This window comes from Pleurodeles waltl, chromosome 4_2 (assembly GCF_031143425.1).
Source record: "Pleurodeles waltl isolate 20211129_DDA chromosome 4_2, aPleWal1.hap1.20221129, whole genome shotgun sequence".
NCBI lineage: Eukaryota > Metazoa > Chordata > Amphibia > Caudata > Salamandridae > Pleurodeles > Pleurodeles waltl.
The window spans coordinates 532644379-532666103 of record NC_090443.1 but is presented as its reverse complement, the minus strand read 5'-3'; the positions used below and the strand labels follow the sequence as shown (position 1 = coordinate 532666103).

General features: G+C 45.0%; 1 protein-coding gene across 4 annotated transcripts in view; it reads left to right on the top strand.

Annotated features, from left to right (window-relative positions):
- The window catches only part of LOC138293061 (uncharacterized), a 289136-nt gene extending 275620 nt beyond the window's left edge, over positions 1 to 13516 (top strand). For all 4 annotated transcript variants that reach the window (XM_069232058.1, XM_069232057.1, XM_069232059.1 and 1 more), the window contains 3 exons: positions 909 to 1092; positions 1943 to 1970; positions 13047 to 13516. In XM_069232058.1, the coding sequence (XP_069088159.1) occupies positions 909 to 1092; positions 1943 to 1970; positions 13047 to 13065 (231 nt within the window). In that variant the 3' untranslated portion in view covers positions 13066 to 13516. The remainder of the gene's footprint in view (positions 1 to 908; positions 1093 to 1942; positions 1971 to 13046) is intronic.
- Positions 13517 to 21725: the final 8209 nt, after the last annotated feature.

Below are 21725 nucleotides of genomic sequence, written 5' to 3'. Positions count from 1 at the left end.
CATTTATTGCCTGTGTATGTACAACAAATGCTTAACACTACTCCTTTGATAAGCCTACTGCTCGACCACACTACCACAAAATAGAGCATTAGTATTATCTCTTTTTGCCACTATCTTACCTCTAAGGGGAACCCTTGGACTCTGTGCATACTATTCCTTACTTTGAAATAGTGCAGACAGAGCCAACTTCCTACATCCAGCATTCTAATGTTTGTCTCACAGCAACGGCTGTGATCAAAGGCCTCACAGAGCTGAGGGGATTTCTATCTCCCCTGGCTCGTAAGGCCTTTGTATTATTTGTTAGAACATTCTGTCCTCTAGTGGTGGAATGTTCTAATATCCTCACAGCCCACGGCAGCTGGGATATACCAGCCATTAAAGGACCGCTCCCTTGTTAAAGGCCCTCACTGTTGTCTTGGGCCTTTAACACTGGAGCAGACCTTTAATGGCCAGTAAGGCTTGCTACAGTGGGCTATAAGGCTATATTAGAGGCCCTGAACCCAAGTTACAGGCATGAGCCGCATCTGAGGGCTGATAACTGGGTAGAGCGCAAGGCAGAAGAGCTGTACGGCTATTAGGCTATTCCACCTAATCAGGGTTTAATGTTCTAAATTGACAAGGAAGCATTAGCAAGATAAACATATAAATGTTAGAGCAGGAGGCTTATGCCAGCTATTAGCCCTGTGTCACTTTATTGTCTTAAATGGAGCTCCCAACGTTCCAGTGTTCTAAATGTCTCACTTATAGAGTATATATTGGATTTTCCAAAAATCACTTTCTGGTTGGCAAGATGATTCTATGCTTTTCATGACCTGGTTATTTCATGCAAGAAATAAATGTAAGCTAGAAGACAAAATAGTTAATCATAAAATCTCACACTTCTTAATGCCCGTTTCCTCTCGCCTCAGGACTCTTCAATCTGCCGAGCAGCTATCAATGCATGCAGACTCACCAATGCTGGAGGCCGAGTGAGGGTGGAGAAGCAGCTAGGACAGAGCTGCTACCAAGGATCCACACGAAATGGAGTAACAACTCAAAGCTATGAAGACTGGCCGCGGTCTTTCAAAGTTACAAGCCCTTGGATCTCTGCAGGTATATTAGTATTGCCTTTACATGCCTGATGTTTTAGCCTAAGTTCCAGATAAAGCATTGCATGTGAGAATTTGAAACACATTAATTGTGTTATGTTAAATTGCTTTATGTAACGTTGTTATGTTATATAGCCCACTACTCTGGAACAACGTAAGGATAAAAAGTGGCAAGAGCATAGGCTGTTGCTGTAGCATGGCTAGGAGGCTGGGCATAGACTGTGTTGGCTTCATGCACTGACAGATGACGTATTACATTCTAAAACTAGCAAATGGCGTACTCTTGAGGGCCCTGAGAGAGAGATGGCTCTTTTCCTGATTTCTATGGGGCCAACAAAGGTGGCAGATCTGGAAGGTACTATCTTGAATAATGGGGTGGACAGGCAAGGATGAACATCACAGAGGCACCCTACTTTTTGTAGGCTACTATTAATCATGTAGACTAGATAAGGAAGTTTAAAAATATGTAACTACATATCTTTGGATTTTTGGTACTAAAACCTGTATGTCATTTACGTTATGGCATAAATCGTTATGCAATTAAGTGTTTCATGATCAGACACTGGTTGACAGATATCCAAAATTGTAATTATGAGTGGGATGTATGTCAGATTATCGGGTAACTCCCTAGCTACATAACTAGAAGATCCACCATCAAATAACATAGAGGTTGAGTTAAGTATAATAAATATTATACTTATCAACATATATTTACCTTCACCATATCGTGGTATTTGATATTCTGGAAACAAGATTATTGCAAGATGATAGTTTAGCTGGACACCCGTAAAATGTGCAAATACATAGATCTCTATCTGCTCTGTTTACATTAAGATTGTTTCTCTTCATTTCAGGTTCGGAGGACTGCAGCATTTCAACAGAGTGAGTATTATTCTCCATTATTCTATGAAGCATAAATTATCGGACTACTACTTTGTATTTTCATATACAAACAAATGGGGTAGACATTGTAAACCAACATCAAACAAACTTTCTAAACAAGGAAGCGGCTTTTGCATTCTTTTAACTCCATTTTTTTTTCTTTGTCAATTTGACTTGGTACATATTAATGAGACAGAGCACACAGTTCACTTAGAGGTACAACAATGTCTACAGTGTATCCTTTTATTGTTGCACAGTCCAAGAGTTCATGGTTATCAGAGTGGACTCTGAACTCAGGTTGCAAGGCTGTAGATGTGTGACTTTATTTCTGCATCTTGGACTGTGTTGGTGCTGCTAGGATGTTCTGCAAGCCGTCTTACCTTTTCCAGATCTAAGTATCACTGCAGGAAGACTTTTCTTTAGCCAATTGTTTTTAGTATTTCTTAATCCACTATCTTGGAGTGACTGTGTTAACTAAGCATACATGACACGCATACATGACAAGTTGACGTCTGCTGACAAAGACTTGGAACACTCAGAATCATTTTCAAAGCAGTAATATTTTACTTTTACTACAACTTTTTCTCATAATTTCTTTGAAGAAATGAATATATTGCAATTGTATTGTGTAGTGGGGTAATGGTTGCAGCCTCCACTTTAACAAGCTGTGCAGGTCTTCTAATGCCTTCACTATTCTTATTATGCCTTATTGTCCTGTTATTTCACCAACTCCAGTAACTACTGATACCCTGGGGGATTCCACAAATTCACGTGTTTACCTGAATCTATCTCACTGGCCCAAAGGAATGAGAGCCTAATTAGTTAAAAATAGTAAAGGCTGGTGGTGTGCCCAGCTGCCAGACAAGATGGTCGCTAACTAGAGTGGCTCCGACCTGCCATCGCAATAATCCCCTTAATATCTGACAAAACATCCACTTTACCTAGAAGAGAACCCGAGATTTGAGCCCTGCTCAATAGGGAGATCCAACTGCCCAAATCATTGTGGCCAAGAGATACCTGGTAAAAGTGGCGTGCATTGTGGCCTAACAGCCAAATGAGACCCTTGAATGCAGCCAGGAGCAGAGGCACCAATCCCGGAGATAGTGCCTGGAAGGGTTTCGTGTGTCCTGCCACCTGCTGACCCCCTCTGACAGCCTGGCACCCAACAAAAAAGACGCCTACCTGAAGGGTGAGAGGGGCTCACTCTGGCTAAGGCCAGCCCTTGGGGAGTGAGGGGATGCTCTGCGCTGGCCCCTATCAGCCGTGGTGGCGCAGTAGCCTTGCTTGTTCCTAGAGTGTAGATGAGGGCCAGCGCTGTGACAGATCCAGGTGGTCGTGGGAGATCATACTCCCAGAATAGCCATGACGCTGTTGTAGTTGACTCTCACTCCTTAGCGAGACTGCTGGTTTAGGGGTGGCAGCACTTCTGTTTGTAGGCAACTAAGTCACTCCTACAACAAGTTGCAACTTTCAGCCCAACCCTCCCGGCTCACAAGCAGTACCTCACTGAAACGTACACAGTAAGAGTGATTTCTGGCAGCCTCATGCATGGACTCTAGATGAGACTTCTTACGGGAGTTGTGTTGGAACGGAAATTACACTTTTCTCTCATTAGCAATAGGTCTCATACAGATATAGGCAATGAAAGAGATGCAGGAAAGTTTTCAATTTATTTATTGAAAAGACTGCAATCTACGGTAAAGTGCATGAATTGCAATGATTAGGATAATGAGCAATAATAAAAACAAAATCGTGACAATGAGAGTTGTGAATATGAAAACCCCCACCAATTTGCAATAAATATAAGATATGAAATTCCCAGCAAAGAACGCCTAATTTCTACCCTAATGAGAGCTAGGTGTGATAAACCCTAATCTGCCTGTAACATGTCCAGGAGAAGCACCCCCCAAGATCTCGTTACCTTGGAATGAGGTCTCTAGGTCAGACTCTGTGGAAACCCAAAGGCTGAGTTCTGAAGCAAGGTGACATGCCACATATATGGTATCTGGAAGGAACCCCTCTATGATCTTGTCAATGTGAGTTGTATTTATACGGCTCATGTAGGATCCCTGACTCAGGTATGTACCTAAACAACTGATTATGTACGCAAACTTGTGCCGGCAATTACATAAATAATTTCTAGCAAGTGCACATTATGTTCCTGTCAAACGTAAAAGAGAAAGGGAGCTGATGACAATACCTACGTACCTCACTGATAATGACACCTTAACAAAATGGCACTGATAATGAAAAGCAAAACATTTCTTATAAAATGTAAGCAGTTGCAATGTGCTAAAAGAAATAATAAAATAAATTGGATAAAACAGAGCATGCTAAATAGGTAAAAGGTTACTAGGTAAAAAGGGCAATGGGCCTGCAAGCATATTGCAAAGCTGTCTCCTGTGCCCAGTGGGGAACTAAAATGGATTCACCACAATGCTGGTGGTGCCTGGCTTTGGCTGCATGCGACATGGAGCAGCATCACCGTGATGGCGCCCAACAGTAACAAGGCTGCAGGCCCCCTACTGGGGGGGGCTAAGAGGCTGAGACGCTTGCTGGTGAGTGGCAGCAGTGTGGCCTCACAGCAGCAAGGCTTGGCAGCAATAAAGATCCATTGAGGCAGCAGTGGATCTCCTCGCTGCCGCCAAACTGCTAAAGGCGGGGAGCGTTGGGACCCTGTTAGACTTTTCATCCTTGGCGTGGTCTCCTTTAACTTTTTGTCCGTTACCCAGGTTGATGATGTGCGCTGGACTCTGATTTTGCTGTTTTTGTTACTCTGGGCACTTTACCACTGCTAACCAGTGCTAAAGTGCAAGTGCTCCCTTACAAATTGTGTATGTAATTGGTTTATGCATGATTGGCATATTTGATTTATTAGTAAGTCCCTAATAAAGTGCACTAGAGGTGCCAGGGTCTATAAATCAAATGCTAATAGTGGGCCTGCAGCACTGGTTGTGCCACCCACATAAGTAGCTCTGTAATCATGTCTCAGACCTGCCACTGCAGTGTACCCACTTGCCAGGCCTAATCCTTCCCTTTTCTTACATGTAAGGCACCCCTAAGGAAGGCCCTAGGTAGCCCCAAGGACAGGGTGCAGTGTATGGTTAAGGTGCGACATTTAGTAATGTGTTTATATGTCCTGGCAGTGAAATATTGCTAAATTCGTTTTTCACTGTTGCAAGACCTGTCCCTCTCATAGGTTAACATAGGGGCTACCTTTAAATCTGATTAAAGTGTAGATTCCCTTTGGGAGCGATGGACATGTGGAGTTTGGGGTCTCTGAGCTCGCAATTTAAAAATACATATTTTAGTGAAGTTGATTTTAAGATTGCGTGTTTGAAAATGCCACTTTTAGAAAGTGAGCATTTTCTTGTTTATACCATTTCTGTGACTCTGCCTGTTTGTGGATTCCCTGTCTTGGTCAGTTTGACAGTTGGGCTGGTTGCACCTCACACTAGACAGTGACACAAAGGGAGCTGGGGTGTAGCCTGCATATCCTGATGAGCCATCTGTACTCGCTGGGAGGAGTGGTCACTCACACCTGAAAGGGCTGTGCCTCCCCTCACACAATGCAGTCTCCAACCCCCTGATAAGTGTCTGGGGCCTAGCCTGGGCAAGGCAGGATTTCACATTCAAAAGAGACTTTACTTTGAAGTAGGCCTACTTCAAAGCAGAAATTGGGTACCCAAAACCACAGACTTTAGAAAACTTCTGGAAACCAAGAGGAACCTCTGCCTGGAAAAAAGCTGAAGAGCTGAGGAAGAAGAGCTGCCCTGCCTGTGGCTGTGCTTTGTGGAGCTATCCTGCAGTTGCTGCTTCTGCCAGAGTAAGAGGGCAAAGACTGGACTTTGTGGGCCTTCCATCTTGTGAAGATCTCCAAGGGCTTGATTTAGAGCTTGCCTCCCGTTGTTTGAAGTCTCAGGGACAGCAAAGACTTCTCTCTGCTAGAACCTGGAGTCTCTGGAGCTCTGGAGAGACTCTTTGTAGGAGGCTGGCCTGGCTTGTAGTGGGTACCAGAGGAACGTACACCTTGTGCCAGGTCCAGTTATCCTTTATTAGTGTAGAAGAGGTGTTTCTAGCAGCTTAGGCTGATAGAAGGTAGCTATGGTAAAGCAGCTTAGGCTGAACTAGGAGACATGTAAAGCTCCAACTATACCACTGGTGTCATATGCACAATATCATAAGAAAACACAATACACAGAAGTACTAAAAATAAAGGTACTTTATTTTTATGACAATATGCCAAAAGTATCTCAGTGAGTACCCTCAGTATGAGGATAAGTTATATACACAAGTTATATGTTCACAAACCAAAATTATGCAGGTAATAGCAAGAAAAGTAATGCAAGCAGTGTAAAGTTACAATAGATTGCAATAGGAGCACATAGGTATAGGGGCAACACGAACCATATACTCCAAAAGTAGAATGCGAACCACGAATGGACCCCAAACCTATGTGAGCTTGTAGAGGGTCGCTGGGACTGTAAGTAAACAGTGAGGGTTAGAAAATAGCCCACCCCAAGACCCTGAAAGGTAGGTGTAAAGTGTACCTACTACCCCCAGAGAGCACAGAAGTCGTGATAGGGGGATTCTGCAGGAAGAACAAACACCAGCAATGCAACAACAGTGGATTTCTGGACCTGAGTACCTGTAAGTCAAGGGGACCAAGTCCAATAGTCGTGACAGTGTCGAGAGTGGGCAGGAGCCCAGGAAATGCCAGCTGAGGGTGCAAGGAAGCTGCCACCTGTTGGAAGAAGCTTGGAGTTCTGCAAAAAGAAGAGGACTAGGAATTTCTCCTTTAGAGGATGGATGTCCCACATTGCGATGAAGCTTGCAGAGGTGTTCCCACGCAGAAAGACCGCAAACAAGCCTTGCTGGCTGCAAGGGTCGCGGTAGAGGTTTTTGGCTGCTGCTGTGGCCCAGGAGGGACCAGGATGTCGCCACTTGGAAAAGGCAACAGAGGGGGTGCCCAGCAATGTAGGGAGCCCTCACAGAAGCAGGCAGCACCTGCAGAAGTACCAGAACAAGCACTTAGAAGAAAAGTGAACCCGAGTCTACCCGAAGTCACAAAAGGAAGTCCCACGACACCGGAGGACAACTCAGAAGGTTGTGCACTGCAGGAAGGAGTGTCGGGGACCCAGGCTTGGCTGTGCACAACGGAAATCCTGGAAGAGTGCAAAGGAGCCGGAGCAGCTGCAAATCACACTGTACCCAGCAATGCAGTCTAGCGTGGGGAGGCAAGGACTTACTTCCACCAAACTTGGACTGAAGAGTCACTGGACTGTGGGAGTCACTTGGACAGAGTTGCTGAGTTCCAGGGACCACGCTCATCATGCTGAGAGGGGACCCAGAGGACCAGTGATGCAGTCTTTTGGTGCCTGCGGTTGCAGGGGGAAGATTCCGTCGACCCACAGGAGATTTCTTCAGAGCTCCTGGTGCAGAGAGGAGGCAGGCTACCCCCAGAGAATGCACCACCTGGAAACAGTCGAGAAAGCCGGCAGGATGAAGCGATACAAGGTTGCTAGTAGTTGTCTTGCTACTTTGTTGCGGTTTTGCCGGCGTCCTGAGCAGTCAGCGGTCGATCCTTTGGCAGAAGGTGAAGAGGGAGATGCAGAGGAACTCTGGTGAGCTCTTGCATTCGTTATCTGGTGAGATTCCCAAAGCAGAGACCCTACATAGCCAGAAAAGGAGGTTTGGCTACCTAGGAAGGAGGATTGGCTACCAAGAGAGGTAAGAGCCTATCAGAAGGAGCCTCTGATGTCACCTGTTGGCACTGGCCACTCAGAGCAGTCCAGTGTGCCACAGACACCTCTGTTTCCAAGATGGCAGAGGTCTGGGACACACTGGAGGAGCTCTGGGCACCTCCCCTGGGAGGTGCAGGTCAGGGGAGTGCTCACTCCCCTTTCCTTTGTCCAGTTTCGCGCCAGAGCAGGGCTGGGGGATCCCTGAACCGGTGTAGACTGGCTTATGCAGAGATGGGCACCATCTGTGCCCATCAAAGCATTTCCAGAGGCTGGGGGAGGCTACTCCTCCCCAGCCTTCACACCTATTTCCAAAGGGAGAGGGTGTTACACCCTCTCTCAGAGGAACTCCTTTGTTCTGCCTTTCTGGGCCAGGGCTGCCTGGACCCCAGGAGGTCAGAAACCTGTCTGAGGGGTTGGCAGCAGCAGCAGCTGCAGTGGAGACCCCGGAAAGGCAGTTTGGCAGTACCCGGGTTCTGTGCTAGAGACCCGGGGGATCATGGAATTGTCCCCCCAATGCCAGAACAGCATTGGGGTGACAATTCCATGATCTTAGACATGTTACATGGCCATGTTCGGAGTTACCATGGTGACGCTGTACATAGGTAGTGACCTATGTACAGTGAACGTGTGTAATGGTGTCCCCGCACTCACAAAGTCCGGGGAATTTGCCCTGAACGATGTGGGGGCACCTTGGCTATTGCCAAGGTGCCCACACACTAAGTAACTTTGCACCCAACCTTCACCAGGTGAAGGTTAGACATATAGGTGACTTATAAGTTACTTAAGTGCAGTGGTAAATGGCTGTGAAATACCGTGTACGTTATTTCACTCAGGCTGCACTGGCAGGCCTGTGTAAGAATTGTCAGAGCTCCCTATGGGTGGCAAAATAAATGCTGCAGCCCATAGGGATCTCCTGGAACCCCAATACCCTGAGTACCTCAGTACCATACACTAGGGAATTATATGGGTGTACCAGTATGCCAATGTGAATTGGTAAATTTAGTCACTAGCCTCTTAGTGACAAATTTGGAAAGCAGAGAGAGCATAACCACTGAGGTTCTGGTTAGCAGAGCCTCAGTGAGACAGGCATCACACAGGGAACACATATGGGCCACAAACTTATGAGCACTGGGGTCCTGGCTAGCAGGGTCCCAGTGACACATAACAAACATACTGACAACATAGGGTTTTCACTATGAGCACTGGGCCCTGGCAATAGTGGAATAGTGGAAATTGTCCACTGGACCTATTTCAAGTGATGAGAATGCCAGACAAGGATGCTGTCTCAGTAAAGCCATAGCTGGGCAAAAACTTTGTCCATATGGCTGTAAGAGAGAACAGGGATGCTGTTTCTCTTGAGTTGGAGCAGGGATGCCGTCCTATGAGCTCCACACTAAGTGTTTTGAGGCAGTGCAGGGTTTCTGCACTAACGTTTCTCTGGGAGGGTTGGAGGGATGCTCCATGTTAACTAAATTGGTGCCCTTTTCCTTACCAAAATTAGTTATCCCACAGAGAGGTACTTCCACCTCAGGGAGTACAGCTGTGCCAGCTGATGGTTCCCTTGGTACAGGTGCCACCCCAGGAGAGGTTTCTCCTACCACAGGAATGGTATCCTGAATGGCAGAGTGGGTAGGGGATACTGTGATGCCCTTTTTACCTGTTGCTGGAGAAGGATCCTGAGTTGTCAGGCCTGTTCCTCTCCTTTGCTTTTTCATTTCAGTAGAAATGAGAGGAAGCAATTCCTCAGAGATACCCAGCATGGCTGCATAGGTATAAAACTCTACCTCAGCCCAACCTGAGGTCTCTAGGTCATTACCTAAGAGACAGTCTACAGGTAAGCTAGGTGATACTACCACCTGCTTAGGGCCAGTAACTCCACCCCAACTAAGCTGAACTATAGCTAAAGGAAGAAACTTAGTGGAGTTATGGACATCAATAATCTTGTACTGTTGTCCAATGATGTGTTGTTCAGGAGGCACTAGGTTTTCAGTCACCAAAGTGATACTGGCACCTGTGTCCCTGGTGGCCTGGGCCTCAACACCATTTATTGAAACTGTCTGCCTGTACCTATCCATTGTAAGGGGACAAGCAGCCAGTGTGGCAATGCTAATGCCACTAGGTGTGACAGAAACTGTCTTGGGACTGACTACCCCAGTTTCTATGATGGACCCATAAGTGAACCCAACTACACCCTTACTTTGACTGTTGCCAGCAGTCCCACCACTATTACCACTACTTCTAGGGGCACTAGAGTTTGATGTATTAGTGGTGGTTGGCTCAGGGGGTTTACCTGGACAGAACTTATCCCCTTGCCCAATGGCCTTTATTTTTACACACATAGCACCAAGGCTTTTTAATGTGGGTATGTTGTGAAGAAGAGGAAGAATTTGATTTATCCCCACCCCCTGAAGAGTGTTTAGGATTTGAAGAAGGATCTTTGGTTTTACCCTTATCCCCATGCTTATCCTGAGATTTCTCACCATCTTTCTTCTTGCCATCCTTGTCACCCCCTGTATGAACGTTTCTGTTCACTCTTGTTCTGACCCATTTGTCTGCCTTCTTTCCCAATTCTTGGGGAGAGGTCAGATCTGAGTCCACTAGATATTGGTGTAACAAGTCAGACACAGTTATTCAGAATATGCTCTCTCAGAATAAGATTATACAGGCTTTCATAGTCAGTATCTTTACTGCCATGTAACCACCCCTCCAAGGCTTTCACTGAACAGTCAACAAAGTCTATCCAGTCTTGTGAGGACGCCATTTCTGGTGTCTCTGAACTTAATCCTGTATTGTTCAGTGGTTAAGCCAAATCCATCCAAGAGTGCATCCTTCAAAACTGCAAAATTGTTAGCATCACTTTCTCTAAAAGTAAGGAGCCTATCCCTGCCCTTTCCAGTGAAAGACAGCCACAATATAGCAGCCCACTGCCTTTGAGGGACCCCCTGTATCATATAGGCCCTCTCAAGTGCAGTAAACCACTTGTTGATGTCATCCCCCTCCTTGTAAGGGGGGACTATATTGTGAAGATTCCTGGAATCATGCTCTCTAACAGGACTACTATCAGGAATACTGCAATTGCTTTCTAAGGCCAGCTGTTGCTGTTTAAGCTTCAGTCTGGTCTCTTCAACTCTCAACTTTTTGAGTTCCCTTTATAACATATTGTCTTCAGGGTGGGTGGGTTGGGAATGATTGAACACAGAAGATAATTTGGAAACAACAGAGGGAGATCTGTCCCTAACTGACTGAACCCTAGCAACTTGGCCTCTAGGAATAAAGACTTCCCTACTATGATGGGAACCTCAATTACTACCAACATTACTAGGTATCCTGCTAAGGGGCAGATTTGGAACAGAACCCTCCCCACCTCCCTCAAGGAGATCCCCTGAGTCAGAATGGGAGCCTTCTATTAACCTCTCATTTGAAGTGCCTGCTTGGGACTCATCATTCACAATAAGCATGTTAAATAAAAACTCTTTTGTAGGGTTCTTTCCTATCACTAAACCTCTATCTAAGCAGAGACTCCTTAGGCTCTTGTAATTTAAATTGTCATAAGTAGTATTGACCATTTGAAGAGCAGACTCTACATCAGACATGATATTAAAAGGTTTAGAATTAGTGAGAAGGGAGAAAAAGTTTCAGAACTTTTTAAAGAACAGAGAAAATACTTTTTCTAACTTTTTGGAAACTTTTGGAAGTTTTAGAATACTTTTCAGCACTTAGTAGAAAGTGTAAGAGGAGAAAAGCAAAACGTTTTGGTTAGGTGTACATACACTGAACGTGTTTTGTATATTTGTATTTCTCTCATGAAAAGTCTAGGGAGAGGGAGCACTGATGCCAACCAATTCAGGTAGAATAAAACATAATAGAAGACTTGAATAAACACTTGGGGCCAGATTTACTAAAAGTCACACTTGTTACATGACAAGGAGAGAGCAGGAGAGCGCAGTTTCTACATAGACATGGCACTCTCTTTCCCTCTCCCTAGCGTTGGAGCAGAATTTTGCTGCCGAGAGTAATGCACACACCTTATAGCCATAGTGTGAAGGTGTCTGTGTGAGTCTAGCATAGGATTTGTATTTGAAAGGCGCCCTTCCAGTACAAAATACTATCCTTAGAATTAATTTAAAATGTTTCCTACTTTGTAAGTGCGGTGAAAAGTGCAGCACACATGCAAAGTTGGGAAAGAGAGGAAAAATGAAAGCATTTCTCTTTTTAGCGCCTGTTTCAAGTGTCATTAAGTTTTGGCACAAAACTCTGTCTACTATAGATAGATAGGGTTTTACGTAAAAATCTATGGATGATGGCATGGGAATGCCCATGCATCACCCATGGAATGCCCTCTTGTAGCAAAGTAAAGCAAAGCAGCGCTTCGTGCAAGTTTGCACTTTTTGTTACAAAACAAGGCAAATACCAATTTGCATTGGTTTCTACACCAAAAAAGGATTTTGTGTCAGGTCTGCTTTACAAAAGTAATGCAAACCTGACACAAAACCTTTCTAAATCTGGGCCCAGGTCTATGCTGGTAATTGGTCATATTTTTATATTAAAGGGAAGCTTTCAACTTTCGTCCATTTGGAATCTGCCTCAAGGCCGGTTTGCCTGACATCACCACTTCTATTCTCAAAGACCTGGGAGCCCTTCTTAAAAGCCACAGGAGATAACAAAAGTTTGATTATTCCGATGACCACATCAAGTTATCAGCACCTTCTGATAATACGCTTTTTTTGTATAGGTAAACCTGAGTTCCCTTATAGAATTAGTAGGCATAATATTAAGTTATTGCTAGCTTGAAATGTAGGCAGAATGGAGACAGAGATCATATATTCCTATGCAGGATCCATGTGTCCCGGCCTTCATGATGAGGCTCTTGAAAACAAGACTGTTTCTGAGCATACTTTTTGGCTCCACAATTGATGCTATGTTAATGTGCAGCCTGGTCTTCCACTACTCAGTGAAAAGCCTCCAGTATGGCCGCTGCTCTAGTTGCTATGATTGACAGACGTGAACAAAATTGTTAACAAATTAGTTCAATTCAGTAATCATATTTTTCAGTCTATTATTTTCAAAGCCAGCCAGAACAGGCCTAACAGATGTAATAATATAAAAGGGTGAGTGGAGGGAGCATTGCCCCACTATATTTAAATATATGTAGCCCTATCTACTCCATTGTGCCTTTTCAAATCCAGGGACACATTAGTAACAATCGAGAGAAGTGTTATGCAAAGCAAGAATGTAAATAATTTACTGTGGCTCATTTAATGGCATTATGCTATGTGGAGAATTCATATTTCAATGTTAGTAATTGAATATTTTGGGGTGTTTTGTTTTACAGCCAGTTGCCTATTGGGTAATTCGAACAGCCGAACAAAAAATTGAACCATCACATTAACATACTGATGTTCTTCTCATTGCCTTTGATGAAAACATGTCTGTACATTTAACTGATGCCTCCGTTTACCTTTATAAATGTCTCCAAGCGTTCTAATTCACGTTAGATCACTCACTCTCTGAACAGCTGAACAGAAGTCTGCATCAAAAAAGTATCAGGTCAAAGTTCGACCGAAATTTAGATATTCGGATTAAACAGGCTCCTATATCTTTACCTACATGCAGAAAAGTACCTAAATCAAATGTTTGTGACAAGCTAACTCTGATAACAAAAATAACTTTAGTTCAGAAAGGGTACCTTTACACATTGAAGTCAAAATGTGTGATCGTAATTTGTTGATTCCTGCTTTATTTGTACAAAATGACAGTCAGAAAGTTGACAAATAAAAGAAAGGTGAGTACACCTGTACAAGAGTGTTTGTACTGCCTTTGAGTGTCGTTTTTTATCTAATTTGAAAATCAACTTTTTAACTCCACATCTACATACCTTGAAATATATATGTATATCACAAAGGCATTTTATTTGTAGAAGTAGGTATAGAAAATCGATTCAAACTTACATTTCAAAATGTTGCCACTCGATCTTCTGATCATGGTATTATGACACTTAAAAATTCTGTCTCCAATATTACTGACTTACACAGTTTCTCCTATTTAGACCAAATTCTAATTGATTAAAATATTCTACACCCACTAGGAGCGAATGCTATTCACTGCAAAATTGGCTAAAAGCATTCGCTCACTGAGTGGATCATTCACATGCATAAGTTTGAGGAAACGTTTCACAAATTGCAGTAGCTGAATCAGACAAGCATCCAGTATTTCTGTGTATCTAAATCGGGAGTAGTATGTGAATGGGGCCCAGGGTTTGGACCTGAACTTCCTTAGGAGAGAACAAGAAAATTGAAATAAAGAAGTCTTTTGATTGCAGAAAGGGCTGTGTTACTGATTGGATCTGCTGATAAACGCATCCTCTGCCTCTGTATTTGGCTGTGCCGCCCCATCCCCCCCATACATATAAGTGTCCTAGGTGATCCAAGGGTTGGGTGCAGTGTAAACATAAGCAGGGCATTATAAAAGATGCATTATAAGCCCTTGTGAGGGAAAAACTGCCAAATTTGTTTTTTCCCCATTGTAGTACATTAGCTCAATAGGCTAACATTGGAAAGCTTTATTTAAAAATAAAAAAGTTTAATTTCCACTAGGAAAGAGCTAAATATATAATATTTAATATCAAATTACTAGTTGTAATAAATTCAACAACTTGCTAATGTTGGATTTATTATAACTACTACATGGAAAGTGTTTTTGAACTCTTTCTAAAAGTTACTTACATCAGCCCTGTAGTTCTCTTTCCTGATCAGTCAGCCTCTGGCAGGCTGAGCCAAGCTACCTAAATGAGATGTTAAGCGTCTTGGGATGAAACAAAGGAAGCATCTGGTGGGAGAAGGACTTCTGTAGCAAATGGCAGAGCAGGAAGGGGGTATGGTTGCCAAACTTGTTTTCAAAGGAGGAAAGCCACTTGGGACAGAAACCAGACCTCTCCCATTTCCTGCTTCCCCAGCCAGATGGGAGCCCCAGTAATTACATTAGGAAAGGGGCTGAAGAGGGTGTGTTAGGAAAACCTAGCCAAACCAGTGGGTGGGCTCAGCGAGATCTAACCTCCAAGGAGAGATGTTCTCCATCTTGGATTTTTGAAGAATGCTGCTTTCTGTGATTGATTTTTGCCACACTTGGCAGGAAGTGGTCACCCTAGAGTGTGGCACCCTGCACCCCATTGGTCAGGGGTGTCCCCCTGCTTGTCATCCCAGAAGCAAGGATATATAGGGAAGGGCTGCTCAGCAATTTAGATCCCTGCTGAGAGAGTGAAGAAGAAGGTCCGCCATGCTGAACCCCCTGTCTACAGCTGAAGGACTGCACCCACAAGGACTGCACCAGCTTCAGACGCTGACTTTGCCTTACTTCTGAAGAGCCAAGAGTGGATTACCTGTAAGCAACCATTACAGAAGATCCTCCAAGAGTCCCCTGCCTCAAGTTCTGCAAGAATCGCTCAGCTGATAAGCATCCAACGGCCTTTTGAGTGTTTTGACCAGGCTCATTCCATGAATTGTAGTCCCAACTCCGAAAACGAGCAACTCAGATCTTCTAGAACCTTGGACCAAGTTTGCAAACACTGCAAGACCCCAAAAAAGGACTTATGGATGAAGAGCCAGAAGTTTGGAACAACTTTGTAAAAAAGCTCCATAAGGTAACTGACCCGTCGACGTGAGACTAGCAGGTGACGTCGAACCTCGACCCAGCCTGAATTTCATATTCATCCCGTTGAAGCGCAGGAACTTTTTACTGTCTATAAGACTGCTAGGAGTTGACCGGGACCTCGTGCTGAGCCACGCCAAAGACATTACATTGCAAGCTGGCCTGAAGAGGAACGTTGATTGACAACAAGAGAAAAAGCTCCAGAAAAAAGACTAACGGCCTGATTTACATCTTGGTTGTGTTACCGCCAAGCTGCAACAACGGTGGACCTGAAAAGATAGTCAAGCTGTGTTCCACCCGCTGTATTTAGACGTTACAGATCTGCAAGCGGATTGACTGGTGATGGATTGCTGATGGAGGTAGATGGAGGAGGGACTCAATGGACTTCATACAATGGCAAAGGCTATGGAATAGAGGTAAGTGACACAATCACACACTCCCATAGATGTACCCCTGCACTACACACTACACAACACAGACACACAATAACCCATTGACATTCAAACACAACACAACCTGTACATGCCGAGAACACACATTGACATACATCCATGCCACAACATACATTGACACTGCACTCACACATGACACAACCACAACAAACAACACAACTACTCACTCAGCTACACAGACACACTCACACTCAACCACCACTACACACAGCACAACAACATCCACCACACAACATCAACACTCACCTCAATGCATCACATGGCACAACATACACAACATCAGTCTGACATGCAAGTAACACACATACAGACACAACCACACCATTCACTCCAGGTCCCTCCATCTCAAACAGCCAGTCCACACACACACACACACAGATTTACGGGTATAGACACACATACACAAAAAAAAGAACAATCCCACCCATACAGGTCCACTTGCAATGCACACACATGGACACCGTTGTCCACTGTGAGTGTAATGTCATTGTGAGGCCAGCATTCATTTTACAATGAATGACACCACAATTACATTTGTGTATGTGTGCAATATATATGTTGTGCCAGTGTGACACCATTGTGTACCCCACATATGCATGCCACAGTAATTTGTAGGGATTTCTGTAATATGTGTAGGCAAAAAGGAGGCATGGTAGAAGGATATCCCATCTCCTGCGGAGTTTTTCAGGGAGTCCCATAATCATGCCTTTGAGAGTTTTATTAAATCTCTCCACCAGTCCATTTGTTTGTGGATGATAGGGTGTTGTGAACTTGTAAGTTACACCATACTCCTTCCACATGGCCTTTAAGTATGCAGACATGAAATTGCTTCCTCTGTCTGATACTACTTCCTTTGGGAAGCCCACCCTGGAAAATATTCCCAGGAGGGCCTTTGCCACTGCAGGAGCTGTAGTGGTCCTTAAAGGAATAGCTTCAGGATATCTTGTGGCATGGTCCACTACCACCAAGATAAACCTATTGCCTGAAGCAGTAGGAGGGTCAAGGGGGCCAACTATGTCAACCCCTACCCTTTCAAAGGGAACCCCAACCACAGGCAGTGGGATAAGGGGTGCCTTTGGAGTGCCACCTGTCTTGCCACTGGCTTGACAGGTTTCACAGGACTTACAAAATTCTTTTGTGTCCTCAGACATCCTAGGCCAATGAAACAATGGAACCAATCTGTCCCAAGTTTTCATTTGACCCAGGTGCCCAGCTAGGGGAATGTCATGTGCCAGTGTTAGGAGGAACTTTCTGTACTCCTGAGTAATCACTAATCTCCTGGCAGCTCCAGGTTTAGGATCCCTATGCTCAGTGTACAAGAGGTTGTCCTCCCAGTAAACTCTGTGAGAGTCACTGACATCCCCATTAGCCTGTTTGACAGCTTGCTGTCTGAGACCCTCTAATGTGGGACAGGTTTGCTGTGCCACACTCAGCTCCTCCCTGGCAGGCCCCCCTTCACCCAAAAGCTCAGCAGTGTCTGCTTCCAGCTCCTCTGGTGTAGGTTCTGCACAGGGAGGGAATTCTTCTTCCTCAGAATTAGAATCCACTGTAGAGGGAGGGATAGTAGGAAGTGGTTTGCTTCTACTAGCCCTAGCTTTAGGGAGCACTTGGTCCATTGTTCCAGGATCCAAGCTTCCCTGTCCTTTTTGCTTTTTGGCCTGAGCCCTTGTCAAAGCAAAAATATGCCCTGGAATGCCCAGCATTGCTGCATGGGCCTCCAACTCCACATCTGACCAAGCTGATGTCTCCAAATCATTCCCTAATAGACAGTCTACAGGTAAATCTGAAGCTACCACAACTTTCTTTGGACCAGTTACCCCCCCCCCAGTTGAGATTTACAACAGCCATGGGGTGGCTTTGTGTTATGTTGTGAGCATCGGTTACTTGGTACTGGTGTCCAAGTATGTGTTGTTCAGGGTGCACCAGTTTCTCAATCACCATTGTGACACTGGCACCTGTGTCCCTGTAGGCCTGGACCTCAACACCATTTATTAGGGTTAGTTGCTTGTACTTCTCCAAGTTATGGGGGCAAGCAACCAAAGTGGCTAAATCAATAGCCCCTTCAGAGACTAAAGTAGCCTCTGTGGTCTCCCTAATCAGACCAACCCCAACTAAATTACCAAAAGTGAGCCCAGCTACTCCCTTGGATTGGCTATTAGTAGGTTTGCTCCCACCACCACTGCTATTAGTAGGGACACTAGGTGTAGCAGTAGGGGTTGTAGTGGTAGGAGCTGTGGTGCCTTTCTTTGGACAACTGGGATCTGTTGTCCAATGGCCTTTTATTTTACATAAATAGCACCATGGTTTATTTTCCTTGTTCTGATTAAAGGAGGATTTGGACCCACCACCCCCACCAGAGTGTTTTTGTGGGCCTGATGAAGACTCATTTTTAGATTTGTCCCCACCCTTGTCAGAAGACTTACCATCCTTCTTTTTGTTGCCATCTTTGTCACCCCCTGTATGAACTTTTCTGTTCACTCTTGTTCTGACCCATTTGTCTGCCTTCTTTCCCAATTCTTGGGGAGAGGTCAGATCAGAGTCCACCAAGTACTGGTGCAACAAATCAGACACACAATTATTAAGAATATGCTCTCTCAGGATCAAGTTATACAGGCTGTCATAATCAGTAACTTTACTGCCATGTAACCACCCCTCCAAGGCCTTCACTGCCTGGTCAATGAAATCAACCCAGTCTTGTGAAGACTCCTTTTTGGTCTCTCTGAACTTTATCCTGTACTGTTCAGTGGTTAAGCCATAACCATCCAGGAGTGCATTCTTAAGAACTTGGAAATTATTAGCATCATTTTCTTTTACAGTGAGGAGCCTATCCCTACCTTTTCCAGTAAATGATAGCCATAGGATAGCAGCCCACTGCTTTTGAGGGACATCCTGAACAGCACAGGCCCTCTCAAGTGCAGCAAACCACTTGTTAATGTCATCCCCCTCCTTATAAGGGGGAACTATCTTGTGCAGATTCCTTGAATCATGCTCTTTTGCAGGATGACTATGGGGAATACTGCTGCTGCCACCATGGGTTTCTAAACCCAACTTCTGTCTTTCCTTCTCTAATTCTAAAGACTGTCTATCCAAATCCAGCTGTTGCTTCTTGAGCTTCAGTCTGGTTTGTTCCACTCTCAATCTATTGAGCTCCCTTTCTAACAATCTGTCATCAGGGTGGGTGGGAGGGACATTTCTAGATACAGAGGTATGATGGGAATGAACAGAAGGAGACCTGTCCCTTACAGAGGGCACCCTAACAGCTTGGCTACCAGTATAATGTGAGAGCACACCATCAGTATGGTGTGATTCAACCTCTGTACCAACTATGCTAGACTGTCTAGTAATGGGCAGGCTGAGAAGTTTCTTTCCTGAACCTTTTTCTGGGGGAGTCCCTGGATCAGATTGAGAACCATTAGCTACTTTTTCTACAGATTGGGCACTTATGGCCTTATCCTGTACTCTAAGCATATTAATTAACAGTTCTAAGGAAGGATTCTTCCCTACATTCAAACCTCTCTCTATGCAGAGACTCCTTGCTCCTTTCCAGCTAAGGTGATCATATGCAAGTTTGGACAGTTCAACATTTTTTCCTGTGTCAGACATTTTTTAGAGAGAGTTAAAGTGATAGAAAAAGAGAAAAAAGTTTTCAGAACTTTTTGGAAAGACAGAAAAAAACTTTTTAAACTTTTAAGAACTTTTTGAAAGTTTAGAAGTACTTTTCAGCACTTACAAAAGAGTGAAAAGAGGAAATGCAAAACTTTTTGGCTATGTGTATATACACTGACCTTGTTTTGTATATTTTTCTCTTATGAAAAGTACAATGACCAGAGTGGTAAGTAGTCTCAAGCACTTATCCCACCACTGCACAACCAATGTAGGAGGCTGGACTGGCTTGTAGTGAGTACCAAGGGGTACTTGCACCTTGCACCAGGCCCAGTTATCCCTTATTAGTGTATAGGGTGTCTAGCAGCTTAGGCTGATAGATAATGGTAGCTTAGCAGAGCAGCTTAGGCTGAACTAGGAGACGTGTGAAGCTACTACAGTACCACTTAGTGTCATATGCACAATATCATAAGAAAACACAATACACAGTTATACTAAAAATAAAGGTACTTTATTTTTATGACAATATGCCAAAGTATCTTAGAGTGTACCCTCAGTGAGAGGATAGGAAATATACACAAGATATATATACACAATAGCAAAAATATGCAGTATAGTCTTAGAAAACAGTGCAAACAATGTATAGTTACAATAGGATGCAATGGGGAAACATAGGGATAGGGGCAACACAAACCATATACTCCAAAAGTGGAATGCGAACCACGAATGGACCCCAAACCTATGTGACCTTGTAGAGGGTCGCTGGGACTATTAGAAAATAGTGAGAGTTAGAAAAATAACCCTCCCCAAGACCCTGAAAAGTGAGTGCAAAGTGAACCAAAGTTCCCCTAAGGACAAAGTAGTCGTGTTAGAGGAATAATGCAGGAAAGACACAAACCAGCAATGCAACAACTGTGGATTTCCAATCTAGGGTACCTGTGGAACAAGGGGACCAAGTCCAAAAGTCACAAGCAAGTCGGAGATGGGCAGATGCCCAGGAAATGCCAGCTGCGGGTGCAAAGAAGCTTCGACTGGACAGAAGAAGCTGAGGTTTCTGCAGGAACGAAAAGGGCTAGAGACTTCCCCTTTGGTGGACGGATCCCTCTCGCCTTGGAGAGTCGTGCAGAAGTGTTTTCCCGCCGGAAGGACGCCAACAAGCCTTGCTACACGCAAATCGTGCGTTTGGCGTTTTTGGACGCTGCTGGGGCCCAGGAGGGACCAGGAGGTCGCAAATTGGACCTGCAGAGAGAAGGGACGTCGAGCAAGACAAAGAGCCCTCACTGAAGCAGGTAGCACCCGGAGAAGTGCCAGGAACAGGCACTACAAGGATGCGTGAAACGGTGTTCGCCGAAGTTGCACAAAGGAGTCCCACGTCGCCAGAGACCAACTTAGAAAGTCGTGCAATGCAGGTTAGAGTGCCGTGGACCCAGGCTTGGCTGTGCATGAAGGATTTCCGCCGGAAGTGCACAGGGGCCGGAGTAGCTGCAAAGTCGCGGTTCCCAGCAATGCAGCCCAGCGAGGTGAGGCAAGGACTTACCTCCACCAAACTTGGGCTGAAGAGTCACTGGACTGTGGGGGTCACTTGGACAGAGTCGCTGGATTCGAGGGACCTCGCTCGTCGTGCTGAGAGGAGACCCAAGGGACCGGTGATGCAGCTTTTTGGTGCCTGCGGTTGCAGGGGGAAGATTCCGTCGACCCACGGGAGATTTCTTCGGAGCTTCTGGTGCAGAGAGGAGGCAGGCTACCCCCACAGCATGCACAAGCAGGAAAACAGTCGAGAAGGCGGCAGGATCAGCGTTACAGAGTTGCAGTAGTCGTCTTTGCTACTATGTTGCAGGTTTGCAGGCTTCCAGCGCGGTCAGCGGTCGTTTCCTTATCAGAAGGTGAAGAGGGAGATGCAGAGGAACTCGGATGAGCTCTTGCATTCGTTATCTAAAGTTTCCCCAGAGACAGAGACCCTAAATAGCCAGAAAAGAGGGTTTGGCTACCTAGGAGAGAGGAAAGGCTACTAACACCTGAAGGAGCCTATCAGCAGGAGTCTCTGACGTCACCTGGTGGCACTGGCCACTCAGAGCAGTCCAGTGTGCCAGCAGCACCTCTGTTTCCAAGATGGCAGAGGTCTGGAGCACACTGGAGGAGCTCTGGACACCTCCCAGGGGAGGTGCAGGTCAGGGGAGTGGTCACTCCCCTTTCCTTTGTCCAGTTTCGCGCCAGAGCAGGGGCTAAGGGGTCCCTGAACCGGTGTAGACTGGCTTATGCAGAATTGGGCACATCTGTGCCCAACAAAGCATTTCCAGAGGCTGGGGGAGGCT